At 39.0% G+C, this 15,630-nt stretch overlaps 1 protein-coding gene across 8 annotated transcripts in view; it reads left to right on the forward strand.

Moving 5' to 3' along the window:
- caskb (calcium/calmodulin-dependent serine protein kinase b) overlaps positions 1–15,630 on the forward strand; it is a 115,188-nt gene that overhangs the window by 63,051 nt on the left and 36,507 nt on the right. For all 8 annotated transcript variants that reach the window (XM_026933425.3, XM_026933428.3, XM_026933430.3 and 5 more), the window contains one exon: positions 2,925–3,083. In XM_026933425.3, the coding sequence (XP_026789226.1) occupies positions 2,925–3,083 (159 nt within the window). The remainder of the gene's footprint in view (positions 1–2,924; positions 3,084–15,630) is intronic.

Consider the following 15,630-nt stretch of genomic DNA (forward strand, 5'->3'; position numbering starts at 1 on the left):
GGAAATCTGTTTCTATTCTGATTACCTCTTTTTTGGCGTTTTTGGGGAAAATAAACTGCAGTAAGACAACTTTAGATTTATTCATTTGGCTGATGTGCTTATCCAACTCATTTGCATTTTTGAAGAATAGGATTTTCCTATTCCTTTTCCTATTATAGAGCTGCAGGCTCTATAAGTAAACACATTTTAACTGAGGCTGACACAGAAACTAAGGAGGAAGTGATCTTGTGAGTCATATAGAAAATAATGTTTTCACAACTCCTCCTCAGTCAACCACTCACTCAAGTTAGCATGTTAACACAAGTTTTACTGTAAGAGCAGGGGTTCATAAACTTTTTTGGCCAGGAGCCTCTTTAACTGTGCACTAAATTCCACAGAACTCCTCAGCACAGACATTTCCAGCACAGACTCCGTTTAAATATGTACAATAATAATTTGGTTATTTATCTGGGCTATAGAGCTTTTTATTCCCGAATTTTCCATTGACAGAACTAAAAAACTCTGTACGTACTATATAAATATAGTAACTTTGATAACGGTAGACTCAAGCAAACAATCTTAAGTGGGGAAGTGTGGGAAGCCAAGTGCCATTTTAGGAAAATCTGCAAGAAAGCAAAGGGGCTAAAGATAGACCAGACAAAGTCTAAATATGGAAGAAAAGTGAAGCAGGTTCAGTGTACAGACAGAGACTCCAGCCAGGAAGTGCACCACAATACTGGATCTCTCTGCACCTACTTCTTCCTCCTGCAGGACCAGACAAATGCCACCCCTGAAAACCCACCCTAACCTACTAGGAAATGAATCCAGTGGCCCCAAATGAAGACACCAAGCGACTCATTGAGAAGTATCCCTTAAGATCCAAACCAAGAACTCGGCTGAGCAGGTAAACCAACAAATGGCCTCTATATCAATGAGCCATCCTGGAAGGAGATCCACGAAGTGGTAAATTGCTAAAGATCAGCCTCTGCCCCAGGCTCCAGCAGTATACCCTATAAAGTGTACAAAAATACCCAAACTACTTTGGAGGTTGTGGAAGCTCATCTGGAGAATTTGGACTAAAATGGATATATAGACATTTCTATCCAAAAGGGCATAATCCCAGGCAGCTCTGGGTGCTTTGAACACATTGGGGCCCTCATCTGCCAACTCATCCACAAAGCTTAGGAAAATAAGGACAACCTTACAGTTGTCTAGCCTGACCTAGCCAACACCTATGGCTCCATCCCTCACAATCTGATCCAAGTAGCAGTGGACCACTACCACATCCATACCAGACCACAGACCGCATCAAGAACATGATCACCAGTTACTTCAGACATTAGGTTGAGATTCTGAACCATCAACTTCACAACAGGGTGACAGTCCATGGAAAAAGGCATTGTTTCAGCATGTACAGTTTTCCCCATATTGTTCCTTGTGGGAATGAAACTGAATATTAGAGCAGCGAGAAAAGAAGCCAGAGGACAAAGAGCGGCCTCAGGAGTCCACTAGTCAGCAATCAGGGGATTCATGGATGATTTGACCATTACCACTCCAACCCATGTTTAGGCAAGTTGGGTCAGCTGGATCAAATGGCCACTTGGGCCAGAATGACCTTTAAGCCTGTAAAATCAAGGAGTCAGAAAGGGGAATGTGATCAACAGGCCTAGCCTGTGGCAGTTGGATAGAGGGTGGGAGATTTTTGAGAGTTGGGAAGTTCCTTACTGGAAAGGAAGCTCCAGTTCTCAGAAGTTGTACTGTCCACTACCCTGAGGCCAGATGTGGTTAACTGGTTAACCGAAGGGAAAAAACCAACAGCTTTTTAGTGACTGCTGCGATAAATACTGGCAGACCTGGTTGTTTCCAGTGGAGATCGGTTGTCAGGGATTCCCTGCACAATCAGTGTGGGGTCTGCTGCTACTGCAGTGTGAGGATTAAGAGACTGCTACTAGAAAACAGCAGCCTTGGAGAAGCTGTGGAAAGAGCCTCCTGTTGGCTCTGGGAAGAGATGAGCTGGAAGCCAGGTGGAGAGGGCCAGTGATTTTGCCACCACTGCTGTCCCACCAGCTGGAAAGTGTCATGGTTAAGGGTCAAAGCACTTGATGAAGATTGGGCACTACCTGTTGACATCTCCTCCTGCTACAACTAGACTAGATGGTTGTATGAAGTGCATCCTAGGGATGTTTTGAATATCTTATTTGTAATTCCCATGGCTGTAACAAAATTTTTAAAAAATCATGGATCTCAAGGCTAGATTTTCACAGATACCACTTTGATAACTACTCTATTATAAAACTGTAATATCTGTGAGAACTGATGCATTTCTAATGACAAAAGGTAATTTGTTAAAAAGGTTAATTATTAACTGTTCCTTATAGTATGTACTTGTATATACTAATACTTGTTTGAAAGTTTTTTAAGTGCATTTGGCATAATTCAGACTGTGCATGTAGATTTTGTTGGCCACAGCCAAATCCACACTGTCTAGACTTTAGGAAAGTGTTTAATAGTTCAACTAGAACCTGCTGACTTGTTTAAGATTTTTTTCTTTTTCCTGCAATGCAAATGTGCCAAAGAACAAGCATCACTTTTCAGTAATGTTATTCTGGGTGTGGCCTCAACCCTGTCACCACAGATCACAGAATATATGATTGAACTGATACTTTGCTGTGTGAATACATTAACACCCAAGACAAAATTTGTATAAACGATTAGGATACCTAAGACTTTTGCAGAATGCTCCGATATATTCAATTATATATGAAAATCCTGAAGAAGAAAAATAATTTTAAAAAGTAAAAATATCATTTTAAAAATGAAAAATCTGAAAGCTATTGAACTTTATTGAAATATTATTTGAAAGCACAAATACACAAAAAAGATAGAATAAGTAATCATAGATTAATAGTATTTAAGTCTAAGATGATGTCAATTGTCTTTTGCAGCTTTATGACAAGATCAACACAAGGTCTTCACCACAGATCAGAAATCCACCCAGCGATGCTGTTCAGAGAGCCAAAGAGGTGTTGGAGACAATCTCCTGTTACCCAGAGAACATGGAGGCTAAAGAGTTGAGGCGGATTCTCACACAGCCTCACTTTATGGTGAGTTACCAAGAAAAAAGGCAACTGTAGAAGCAAACTACATGCAATGTGTAGGTCACGCCTTTTGTAGGGTAGTATTTATTCATGTGGATATTCATCATGGCGTTTATAAAGTTTGCATGAGGGAGCCAAGTAATTCAGCAGCAATCTGCTATGCCACCTTATTAGGGCAGTTGTGTTACCATGACAATGTAGAGCATTCAGGGAGAGAGTGAGATGAGACAAGATGGAGGATAGGGAGGGACAACTCTGTTTTCAAGGATATGTGAATGTGGATATGTGATATTAGCAGGTGGAACTAAAAGAGGCAGTGTTGAGATATTACCAAAAGAGGAATATCCTATCCTTGAAGTGAAAGACTCTCTCTCAACATAGATAGGATTAGATTGTTTAGAAACATTACATGTTTGTACTGTAAGTCGCATGAATATTAAATGTAATTTCAACCGCAAGTCCTTGAATTAATTAAGTTTTTCATGGTGTGATTCATCTGTGCTCTCTCTGCTCACATCTAAAGAAAAAAAAAAGGCTCCATTTGAGCAAGCAGCATACAGTGTAGGTGAAGTTCATAAGTCTTCCCTATGGAGTTAGGTCTATGGATAGACATTTTTAATTAAAGTGTTAGCATGGGGATGTGGGATATATTGCCATTGCCATCTACAGCATAATTAACATCAGCATAGGAATACAGCATAGGAACATCTGTAGACGTTTGTTCATGCATTTATCAGGTAAATGTTTGGCAGCAGTAAAGTGCATTAAACATCAGAATGGAGAAAGAATGTTATCTTGGTGACTTTGACCATGACATGGAAGTTGGTGCCAGACAGTCGATATTGATGAGAGAGATCAGAGAAGAATGGCCAGACTGGTTTGAGCTGACACGAAGACTATAGTAACTCGTATAACCAATCTTTACAACTGCGGTGAGCAGAAAATGCATAACACATCAAACCTTGAGGGGGTGGGATGCAACAGCAGAAGAGCACATGGGATACCACTCTTGTCAGCCAAGAGCAGGAATCTACTTCGGTAAAGTTGGTTTCATATTTCCATATTCAGATTTCTGTCTTCAGCTGCTTTCAAATGATGGGTGCAAAAAGTGTTATTGTTGTTCTCAACAAGACAGTCAAGTCAAGTGTGTTTTTAGTGTCATTCCTCTATATTGCTTGTATACATTGGAACGAAATGACGTTTCTCCAGGACTGTGGTGCAGCACATAACAGTATGCAAGAATACATAAAGTGCGGATACACAACAGTGAGAGGCAAGTGCAGGACAATAAATACACAGAACAGAACAATAAATATACAGGACAATAAAGAAAGACACTAAAAATACAGAACATGGGCTGTAAACTGTTGGTAGTGTAACATCAATAGGTATATCTGAAAATAAAATACTGATCTGAAAATAAAAAAAGTTAAAGGATTTTCCCATTTTGTTTTTGACAAGTTAATTAAGTGATTGCAAATTCAACTTTAACTCTGTACTCTATATTTACTATAGCCAAAGCAACAGTACCTTTCATACAAAACTACTCTATGCTAGGTATACTTCCATCTGATTTAGCTAGCCCTTTAACTAATGGATCATATGCCTTGATCTAACTAGATAGCAAGTAGGCTAGGTCTGATTTACCCACATCCAACTAGCTAGATATTTTAATCGGTTACCCAAACTACTGATGGTTATCAAGCTTACCAGTCTACTGTCAGTCATTACCAATCTTCTGACTGTTACTAAGCTACATTATATCTATATAAACAGCCAAGAAAAAAAATTAAAAACACAAGGCAAAAACTTGTTTGCGAATGTACTGGCCATAAATTATATAGCGTCTGTTTGCTTCTTTTTCTTTTCATGGACTAATGCTATCTGTGTGTGAAATCCTTGTCTTTTTCTCATGCTGATTTGATATTACTGTGCCACTGACTGGGCAGCAATGGGCAGACTAACAACATGGTGAAGGACTAGGGTGATTAATGTGGCCATAAAACAGCAGCTTGTAGGGGCTTCCGAGTGGCACAACAGAATGGGTAGGAATTGGCCAAGACCAAATTAGGGAGAAAATGGTCAAAAATGAAATCAATATGTATTTTAAGTGAAATTATTTGGTATTGTGTCTACTGGAGCACATCATTTTCCTTTGGCACATGAAAGGACCTCCCTAAAAGCTGGAAGCACGTATTCTTCTCATTCATTTGTTGACTGTAAAACTTGACAAAATAAAGAGTGTAGTATATTATAGAGAAGGTTGAGTAATATTGAGCAATGCGGTTAACTGTTCAGAAGATAACTGTTAACTTTTCAAAAATATAAAATAAACAATAATTCAAATTTGGTAACAAATTTGGTACTCACCAAAGTAAGAGGTATAGTATAGTCTAGCGAAGGTGCATAATATTATACAACTTTCTTTGTAGCGATAGGTTCAGAAGCTATTGAAGTTTTTTGTGAATAAAAATTTACAAAAATTTGGTTAACAGTTAAACATGGCAAAGTATGAGGTGTAGTATATTCTAGAGAAGGTACAAGTTTTTTTGGAGGAACTGCAAGGTGGGAATTTTTTTTTTTCAATTGCTATGTCATTATTTTGACTTAGTAAGTTGTTATATTGGCTTAGTATCTCATTATTTTGACTTGTTTGACTTGTGTTATTTTGACTAAATCGATGTAAAATATCTATTGCTATGTACATTATTTTAACTTAGTCTCTTGTTATTTTGACTTAGTGTGAATTTTTTTTATTGCTATTTCATTATTTTTGACTTAAGTAGTTATTTTGGCTTAGTATCTCATTATTTTGAGGTACTAAGTAGTTATTTTGACTTCCACTGCACATCCACTTCTATGTCATTATTTTGACCTTCTAAGTTGTTATTTTGGCTTACTAAGTCATTATACTGACTTTGTATCTTGTTATTTTGACTTATTAAGCTGTTACTATGACTTACTAGGTGGTGTATTATAAGTTTGGATTATTTAATTAACACACAACTGTGCAGTTATAGTTTGTGCGGTTAAGTTGAGCATCACAACATTAAATGAAATTAAGATGATTGTATTTTTAGGCAAAATGTGTGTTAATCTAGATTAAATCCATACAATATAACAGATCATTTTGGGCCAAAGTGTGCATTGTGTAGTACTGTTTTCCCCATGTTATTTTAGCTAGAAATAATGCATACATACTTCATGAATTACTGTCCAGAAAGCAATAAAACAGCAAACTTAGTTATTGATGCAAAGCTCTAGGCTACTCAAAACATGTACATTCAAGAGATCCTAATGGACAGTAGGTGGCGCAAGAATAGCACTATAATGTACTTTAGCTATAGTACTAGAACTGTTAGGCTACATAACCATTAAGACCATTGGACTTTACTTTAGATTTTATATGCAAGATTTGAGTGTCACTTGGAAAATTTGCATTTCCAAAGAATAAAAATTGGCAGCAGAAAAAATATATCAGGATAGTAAAATCCTTTCAAAGCTCTCGCATGCTCCTGCAGTTAAATATACCTACCTAGTATATTTTTGATTAACTTACTGTTTTTTTAACAGCAGTTAGGCTACCATATCAAATACTGAACCCTTTGGCTTCACTACCCTGATGCTCTCAGTAATCCTGTGGTTATCAATGAAAGCCCATTTGCTTCTGCTCTCTGATGCATTTACTGGCTTTGCAGATGAACCCTGTGCTTCAAAAGTGAATGAATGAACAAAGCACGATCCACCATATATAAACAGTTTCGTGATTTTGTGTTGTTCTTTAATGCCAAATTTGCATAGGGACCATAATATTTCAATTATGATCAGTAGGCATCGATGTATTAATTGGTTGCAGACGGCTCTTCATTAACATTGTTTTTGGCGTACGGTCATATTGGCCGATCAAAACACTTCCCTAAATTTTGGGGAAATTTACTGTGTCTCCTAAAGCTAAATTATATTCTGTGACTATCCTATAATGTCAACATGTATTTTGTGCTTTATTTTTTATAAGAAATAAGATAATGGTAATAAAATACACTTTTTTCCCCCTCACCAGACAGGCGAGCGTAATCGGGATTCACAAATAAAGATTTTCAGTCATCTCACAAGTCTAAATTTCTCTTCTCTGCACACACAATCTGGTGTGCAAGTCACGTAGTAATGCGATACAAATAGCCGTATCGTCTACCTTATTTGTGCCATGCATGTGTGCTGTAAATTTGGGCGGGGATGCAGTTAGGTAAAACGCATGCCCATACGAACTCTTACCATAACATATAAGCCATATAATAAAATGTTATAATGAATAGCATGGAGTATGTTTGTCTAAAACACCAGTATTTTGCTTCCTTGTGGGAAGCTTCCTTCCTTTAGATTTACTGAAGAGAATTTTACCTAGCCCTTATTTAATATGGAATAACCTATTATTTCCAATTTTGTATTCAGAGGTTTTTCTGTTCTCAGAAATTTACACCCTACATAGGTGGCAGGCCAAGTCTCTGGTGTAAAAATAAAAATTAAAAAAAAAAAGAAGAAAAAAAAAAAGAGGCGTACAGAGTCTTCAAATAGAAATCACAAGTCAGCGTTTATGCCAAGACAGAAGAGAAGCAACTTTAGACAGATAGTTTATTCTGCAAAGAGAACGAGTTACAGAGAAGAGACAGAGAGGAGAGAGATGATCAGTAGTTCCTTTGTAATTACGTTATTATAAAGGAAAAAATTAAGAAAAAAATTTAGTAGTCTCAGGTACAATTTGTGCAGTTTTATGAAGAAATGAGATGTTAAGTTTTACTGAGCATTTTGTAGAACCAGCCACAGTTCTTCTGGAGACTCTGACTGTCGCACTTGCTTCTTATTTTTGCATGCAAAACCCAGCAGCCTTCATTATGTTTTTTGTCTGAAAAGTGGTGTCTTACATAATATGCTGCTTTTTTACCGTCATACAAACATTTTTCTGTAACATTTAATTTTGTCCTGGAAAACGAATGTTTTTGGGAATCTAAAATGTTTTTGTACTGACTCGTTAATATAGAAGTCATAAAATAAAAAAATAGGACTTTTGCACACACGCACACACACACAGCATTCAGCAATAACATTAAAACCACTGCCCACAGCTCCGGGTGTGTGTTCACGGTGTGTGTGTGTTCACTACTGTGTGTGTGCACATGGATGGGTTAAATGCAGAGCACAAATTCCGAGTATGGGTCACCATACTTGGCCACAAATCACTTCACTTCACTATGAATGGGCACTCTAACCGGTCTCCGGCTACGCAGCCCCATACACAGCAAGCTGCACTGCACTGTGTTCTGACACCTTTCTAACATAGCCAGAATTAACTTTTTCAGCAATCTGTGCTACAGTAGTTCTCCTGTGGGATTGGACCAGACGGGTTAGTCTTCGCTCCCCACGTGCATCAGTGAGCCTTGGGCACTAGAGAGCCTTGGGCACCACTGACCCTGTCCCTGGTTCACTGGTTGTCCTTTCTTGGACCACTTTTGGTAGGCACTATCCATTTTTGGTAGGTACTATCAACTGCATACACCCCGCAACACCCCACAGGACCTGCCATTTTGATGCTCTGACCCAGTCATCTAGCCAACACAATTTGGCCCTTGTCAAAGTTGCTCAGATCCTTATGCTTGCCCATTTTTCCTACTTCCAACACATCAACTTCGAGAACTGACTGTTCACTTGCTGCCTAATATATTCCACCCCTTGACAGGTGCCATTGTAACAAGATAATCAATGTTATTCATTTCACCTATCAGTGGATTTAATGTTATGGCTGATCAGTGTATATGGGTGCACGATATATCAAAATTATCGAAATATCACAAATGTACATATCACAATATGCATATTGCAAGGGCTTGCGATAACTGAATGAATTTAGTGGCGAAATTGAAGAAGCAATTATCTAGCAGTATTTTGGCTTCAGAAGCAATGACCATATACAGACTGAAGTTATATGTAAAACATGTAAATCACGGTTGGCAATGCAAAGAGGAAACGCTACAAAACTTAACAGTAACCTCAAGTCAAAGCACAACAATTTGTCTCAGCTGTGTTTGGCAGAAAAATCTTCATGCACAAGTGAATCAACCCTCCTTTCCAAACTTAAGCAACGATCCACAGCATCAAGTTTTGAGAGCTTAACACCATATCTTGCAAGCTCCCGGCATCATAGAGAAATAACAGAGGCCATAACACACTTTGGGATATGGTGCTGATCGCCACAGTGGGGAAACCAGGGTTTGTGCACCTGATGAATACAATAGACAAACAGTACAACATTCTGTCTTGCACTCATTTTTCATAGATCACTATCCTCCAAATGTACGAGCATTGTCTCAACCATGTCAAGTTGGAACTGAGAGAGGTCAAGCTTTTTGCATGTACAACGGACCTCTGGTCCAGCTGGACAACAGACCCGTACAGTAGCTTGACGGTTCATTTTATTGACCAAGACATTGTACTTCCCTGGTGAGCGCAGTGGGGGAAGCAGCTCTGGGAGTGCAAGAGGCTTCGTCTGGTTGGAATTTGAGTGAGGAGCGTCTAGTGTGTTTTACCACTGACAACGCAACAGATATGGTTAAAGCTGCAGACAAAAATGGTTGGTCCTGAAGGCACAGACTGCACCTTGCCATTGGTAAGTGTTAACATTTTATTTCAGTAGTTTTAATTAGTCATTTTAACATATAATAATTTTTCATTAAACGTTTTTTATACTATATTCTGTCCCACCTCCTGCAGTATGACGTTAATAGCACTTGTCTAGTGTTGATACGATTTAAATTAAGATAGCATTATAGATTAGTTAAATTAGATAAATTATAGATGTATCCTACATGCTGCTAATATATTTTTTTATTACAATTAAACTAATTTAAAATATAATTAGTTTAAAACAGTTAAAACATTTTTTCTTTTCTGTTTATCCAGAAAATGCCATTAAAGGTGACACACTCATTGGTTGTGCTGTAGGGATGTGCGAAAGGCTGGTGGGACATTTCTCCTATAGCTGGAAAAAGAAGGAAGCACTGAAAAAAAGTACAGAGAGAACTTAACCTGCCAGAGCATGGTCTGATCAGAGTGCCCAACAAGATGAGCCACTAAGCAGCAAATGATGGAAAGCATACTCAAACAGCAGAGGGCACTGTCACAAATTCTCTCTGAAAATCGGAGTACACGACATCTGGTTCCATCTTGGCACGACATTGAGGTCCTTGAGTCGGTGAACAAGGCATTGAAGCCACTTCAGGAGTTTACAGATGCTCTGTCTGGGGAGGACAATGTGAGCATTCCTTATCTACAGCCAGTTCTTCATTTACTGAAGACAAAAACACTTGCTGCTGATGAGCAAGACACAAAGCTGACTCACTCAATTTAAAGTGTCGGCCTATATGGAGGCGAAATATGAGGATCCCCCAACCCAAACCCTGATGAACATTGCCTCTTTCCTTAACCCAAGGCTCAAGACAGACTACATTTATCAGGAAAACCTGTCACAGAGTAGGTCCAGGTTAATATCTCAAATGAAGGCAACTAAGAAGGTAAGAATATTTTGAATGTCAAGAATGATTTGAGCTCCTGAGCACCTCCATATTTTATTATTAATTCTTTTCCTCTCTTTTCTAGGAGGGAGAGCCTGCTGTTGACACCTCATTATCAGCAAGTGCCAAGTCAGGGACTCAGCAAAGCCAAAGTACCACAGCCACAAGAGAAAAGAGGATGAAGAAGTCTTCAGGAAGCCTCTTACAGACCTTAGTCCAAGCTACATCTTACTCTGATTACTCTGAATAACCTGAAGAACAAAAATTGAAGCAGAACTTAATATCTATATTCTGATCCCCAAACTCCACAGTAAGGAAGACCCTTTGGCGTGGTGGAAAATTCATAGGGTCAATTTTCCCCACTTTAAGCAGGCTGGCCCGAAAGTATCTTTGTGTGTCTGGCACTAGCACACCCTCTGAAAGACTTTTCAGCACATCATGTCAGTGCTTATCAGCACATCATGTCAGTGCTGTAGTTACATGTCAGTGCTTATCGCTGAAACCAAACAAGTGGACATGCTGGTTTTCTTGTCCAAGCATCTGTGACGATTTTAGGATGAATGCTAATATGTGACTCTTGGAGCAAGTGATAGTGAGGATCTCTCTCTGATCTATGGCCTCTGCATACTAACCAGTATTTTGTGTATATACACCCAGTCACACCTAGTTTTCTTATTATTCAGTCTTACTGTTATGTTACTTACTTACTATTACGGTTTTCATACATACAGTTGGTAGCTGTAAGAAAGCAAACCTCTGTTTCAGGTGTTTTTGTTTACCTGAATGTTCTTACATTTTATGTAATGCTACAATGAAACATTATGCTGTTTGAGTTCAGTGACAGTCCCTCCATTTTCACAGGCTCAAATATAATTGGACAATTGACTGATAAGCAGTTTCATGGTTAGATGTAGCCTGTTTCTTCGTTATTTCAGGACAAATGAAGAGATAAAAGGTCTGGAGTTGATTCCAAGTATTGAATTCTGTTTTTTAGATGTTGAAGGGAACTCGTAATATGTGGTCCAAATAGGTGTCGATGCAAGTGAAGGAGGCCATCATTAGGCTTAAAAAAAAAAAAAAAAACAGACCTATCCGAGAGATAGCAGAAACTTTAGGAGTGGCCAAATCAACAATTTGGTACATTCTTAAAAAGAAGGAATGCACTGGCAAGTTCAGGAACACCAGAAGGCCCGGAAGGCCACAGAAGACAACTAAAGTGGATGATCACAGAAATCTTTCCTTGTTCAACAAAAAATCCCTTCACAACATCTAGCCAAGACAAGAACACTCCCAAGGAGGTAGGCGTTCAAGAACAGAACTCAAGAACAGAAAGGCCAGATCAGACATTGCTAAATAATCTAAAAATAAATAAATAAAAATAAATAAGCCTGACCAGTTCTGATGCATGATCAACTTATACCAAAATGCAAAAAGATGAGTATGGAAAAGGAAAGGAATAGCTCATGATCTAGAGCATACCACATCATTGGTCATGTGGAGGAACTGTTATGGCATGGGGATATATGGCTGTGAAAGGAACTGGGTGACTGGTGTTTATTGGTGATATGACTGCTAATAGAAGTAGCAGGATGAATTCCGAAGTGCGCAGAGCTATACTTTCTGCTCATATTCAGTCAAATGCTGCAAAACTTATAGGATGGTGCTTCACAGTACAGATGGATAATGACCCCAAAAGTACAGCGAAAGCAACCAAAGAGCTTTTTAAGGCAAAGAAATTAAATGTTCTTAAATGTCCGATGACCTTAACCCAGCTGAGCATGCTTTTCACTTACTGAAGAAGGCAGAAAGACCCTCAAACAAGCAGCAACTGAAAGCAGCTGCAGTATAGGCCTGGCAAAGCATCTCGACTCTGGAAACTTTGATGATATCCATGGATTCCAAACTTCAGGCAGTCATTGACTGCAAAGGATTTTAATTTTTATTAAAATACTAACAATTCTAATGTTTATGTTTGTTAATTTGTCCAATTACTTTTGAGCATGTGAAAATGGAGAGACTCTTAAAAAAAAAAAAATGTCTGTAGTTCCTAAATGGTTATTACAATATTTTTGTTAAACCCTTTGAATTAAAGCTGAAAGTCTACACTTTAATCACATCTTGATTGCTTCATTTTACATCCATTGTAGTGGTGTACAGAGGTAAAATTACCAAGATTGTGTCATTGTCCAAACATACGTATGGACCTGTGTGTGTGTGTGTGTGTATATGTATGTGTGTGTGTATATGTGTGTGTGTGTGTGTGTGTGTGTGTGTGTATATGTATGTATATATATATATATATATATATATATATATATATATATATATATATACATATATATACATATATATATATATATATATATATATATATACATATATAAATTGATTTCACACACTTATAGCATTATCATATCGCATATCACATTATTGAACAAGTCACAATTGAACAATATCACATTTTTCTTCAATATTGTGCAGCCCTAACACTGGCTTAATAATGAGATAATGAGATACTAAGTCAAAAATAATGACTTAGTAAGACAAAATAATGACTTAGTAAGACAAAATAATGAGATAGCATTTAAAGAAATTTACACTGACTCAGTAAGTTGAAATAATGATTTTGTAAGTCAAAATAACCACTTAGTTATTATCATCAACTCCCCTGCTGAGACATAGGCCACCAACAAGTGCTCTCCATGCTCCCCAATTCTGGGCCAGTTGCTCCAGCTGTCTCCAGGTGTGGTATATTCTCTTCAAGTCCACATCTAAGGCTGATCCAGGTGAGTACTTGCCTTGTGTTGCTGTTAGCAGGCTTGTGGAGGCTGTAGCTGATCCATCTCCAGCATTTTTAGAGGATGTTGTCTTCTGCAGGCTGCTGTTGGGTTTGCTGCTATAATTTTTGGTTGTTGATTGTGTCAGGCCAGCGAATCCAGAGAATCCTTCAGAGGCAGCTTTTGGTAAACATCTGTTGGAGGTGGTGGTTCTCCAAGTCTCAGCTCCACAAAGTAACACAGGCTTCACAATGGTGTTATAGATCCTGACTTTGGTGTTTATGGAGTGATTTGTGGATCCCCGGCCATTATTCAACTGGTGGAAAGCCGGTCTCACCTTGCCTACCTACATAGACTCTAATGTCAGCGTCTATCCTACTCTGTTTATTCACAACACTTCCAAGGTAGGTGAAGCTCTCCACCTGCAGCACTTCACCATCCAGCATGATGTGGGTCGTACTGGTTACATTGGCCTTCAGGACCTTAGTCTTCCCTCAATGGATGCTTAGGCCAGTCATGCAGTGTTTTCTGCAGCAGTGCTGGTCTTTTCCTGCATTTGCTGTTGGGTGTAAGAGAGAAGGGCCAAGTCATCAGTGAAGTCCAGGTCATCCATCTCCTCAAAATACTCCACCCATCTGTCCTTCCTCATCTGGTATCATCTTCCCATCTTTGTCCTTCCCTGGTCTCTCTTGCTTGCTGTATTTTCCTGACAGCTTCTTGATGGTAGTGTACAGGTTTTGCATATTTCCATTGTAAGCTGCTTATTCTGCCTCTGCTACCAGTATCTTCACATAATTGTACTTGTCTGCCTTTTTGCTCCTCTTAACGTTCTTATTTCCTTCTGTGTATTCCTCCTGTGCCTGAATTTCGTGTGCAACTGTTGTTGACTGCTGCCTTCTTCAGCTTCCTCTCCTCTATCTTCTTCAAGCTGAGATCCACTCCTTGTGGTTGTGTTTCTTAGGGCCCAGCACCTCTTGGCATGTTGATGTGACTGCATTCTTCACTCCTTGTCACTTCTTATTGGTGGTCTTCTCTTCCTATAGCTCTTGAAGGACCTGGAGCTTGATTTTAACTCTTCCTGTTTGCTTGCATCTTTCAGGAGTGAGGTGTTGCATCACTGGTGTTGGCTTGTCCCCCCATCCAGTTCTTTCTTAGCTTGAGCTTCAACTAGGCAGCCAGGTGATACCCATGTATTTTTCTGTGATCGAAATGAACAATGACCATGTTGCCTGCAGTGCAGAAGTCTGCAAACCTCTACCTGTTTGCCAATCATCTCTCCCAGACCTTCCTGTCCCATGATCTCCTCATAGCCCCTGTTGTCAATGCTGATCTTGGCACTGAAGTCGCCCATGATGATGCTGTTCCTTCTCGGACAGTCCTGGATGATTGTCAGGAGTCTGTTTTAGAAGTTGTCTTTGCTCTCCTCATCGCTGTCATTTGTTGGTGCATGGCACTGGATGATCATGTTGATCCTCCACTTCTTGGTTCGGAATGAGGCTGTAATGATACATGGGCTATGCGCTTCCCTTCCAATTAGCACTCCCTGGGCTGTCTTGGATAACATCAGGACTACTCCTTGGGTGTCTGGCACATCATCCTGTTCATGCCGTGAGAGCAGTAGCAGTTCTCCTGAAGTTCTTCATCTCAATGGCCACTTGTTTTGTCCTGCCCGTCTCATACATAGTTTTCACATTCCATGCTCCAATGGTGATGGTGGTCCTGGTAGAGATGATGGTCATCGGCTTGGTAGCTTCCAGAATAGTCAAGCTGGAGCTGAAGGTCCATCTTCTTACAGGGCTGTGATGTATGTTGTTTCTCTTAGTGATTCTGTAGCAGTTGTGGGTTTTTTCAGTGAGGGGTTGTAAGTCCCACACCCAACCTGGCAAAGGTGGAAACTGGTGGTGAAAGGTGGAGTTTTAGGTATTATAGCACTTGAAAAAAAAATTTCATACCAGGCATTTTAGGGCTTTCATGTAGTAGTTTAGAAACTACTGAAATTTTTTGTAAATAAAAATTCATTAAAATTCAGTAACAGTTAAACTTCACTTTTTTGGTGCAAATAATGCCCATCACATCAGCTGCTGATTGGAGTTGTACATATGGTCAAGAAATACTAAAAGATTGTGGTCAGTGTGTACCACAACTTCGCAAGAGCTAGGTCCTACATAGATTTTGAAATGGTTCATTGCTAGGGTCTATTTCTCAGTCGTCGAA

The sequence above is a fragment of the Pangasianodon hypophthalmus genome, chromosome 2 (assembly GCF_027358585.1).
Source record: "Pangasianodon hypophthalmus isolate fPanHyp1 chromosome 2, fPanHyp1.pri, whole genome shotgun sequence".
NCBI classification, from domain to species: domain Eukaryota; kingdom Metazoa; phylum Chordata; class Actinopteri; order Siluriformes; family Pangasiidae; genus Pangasianodon; species Pangasianodon hypophthalmus.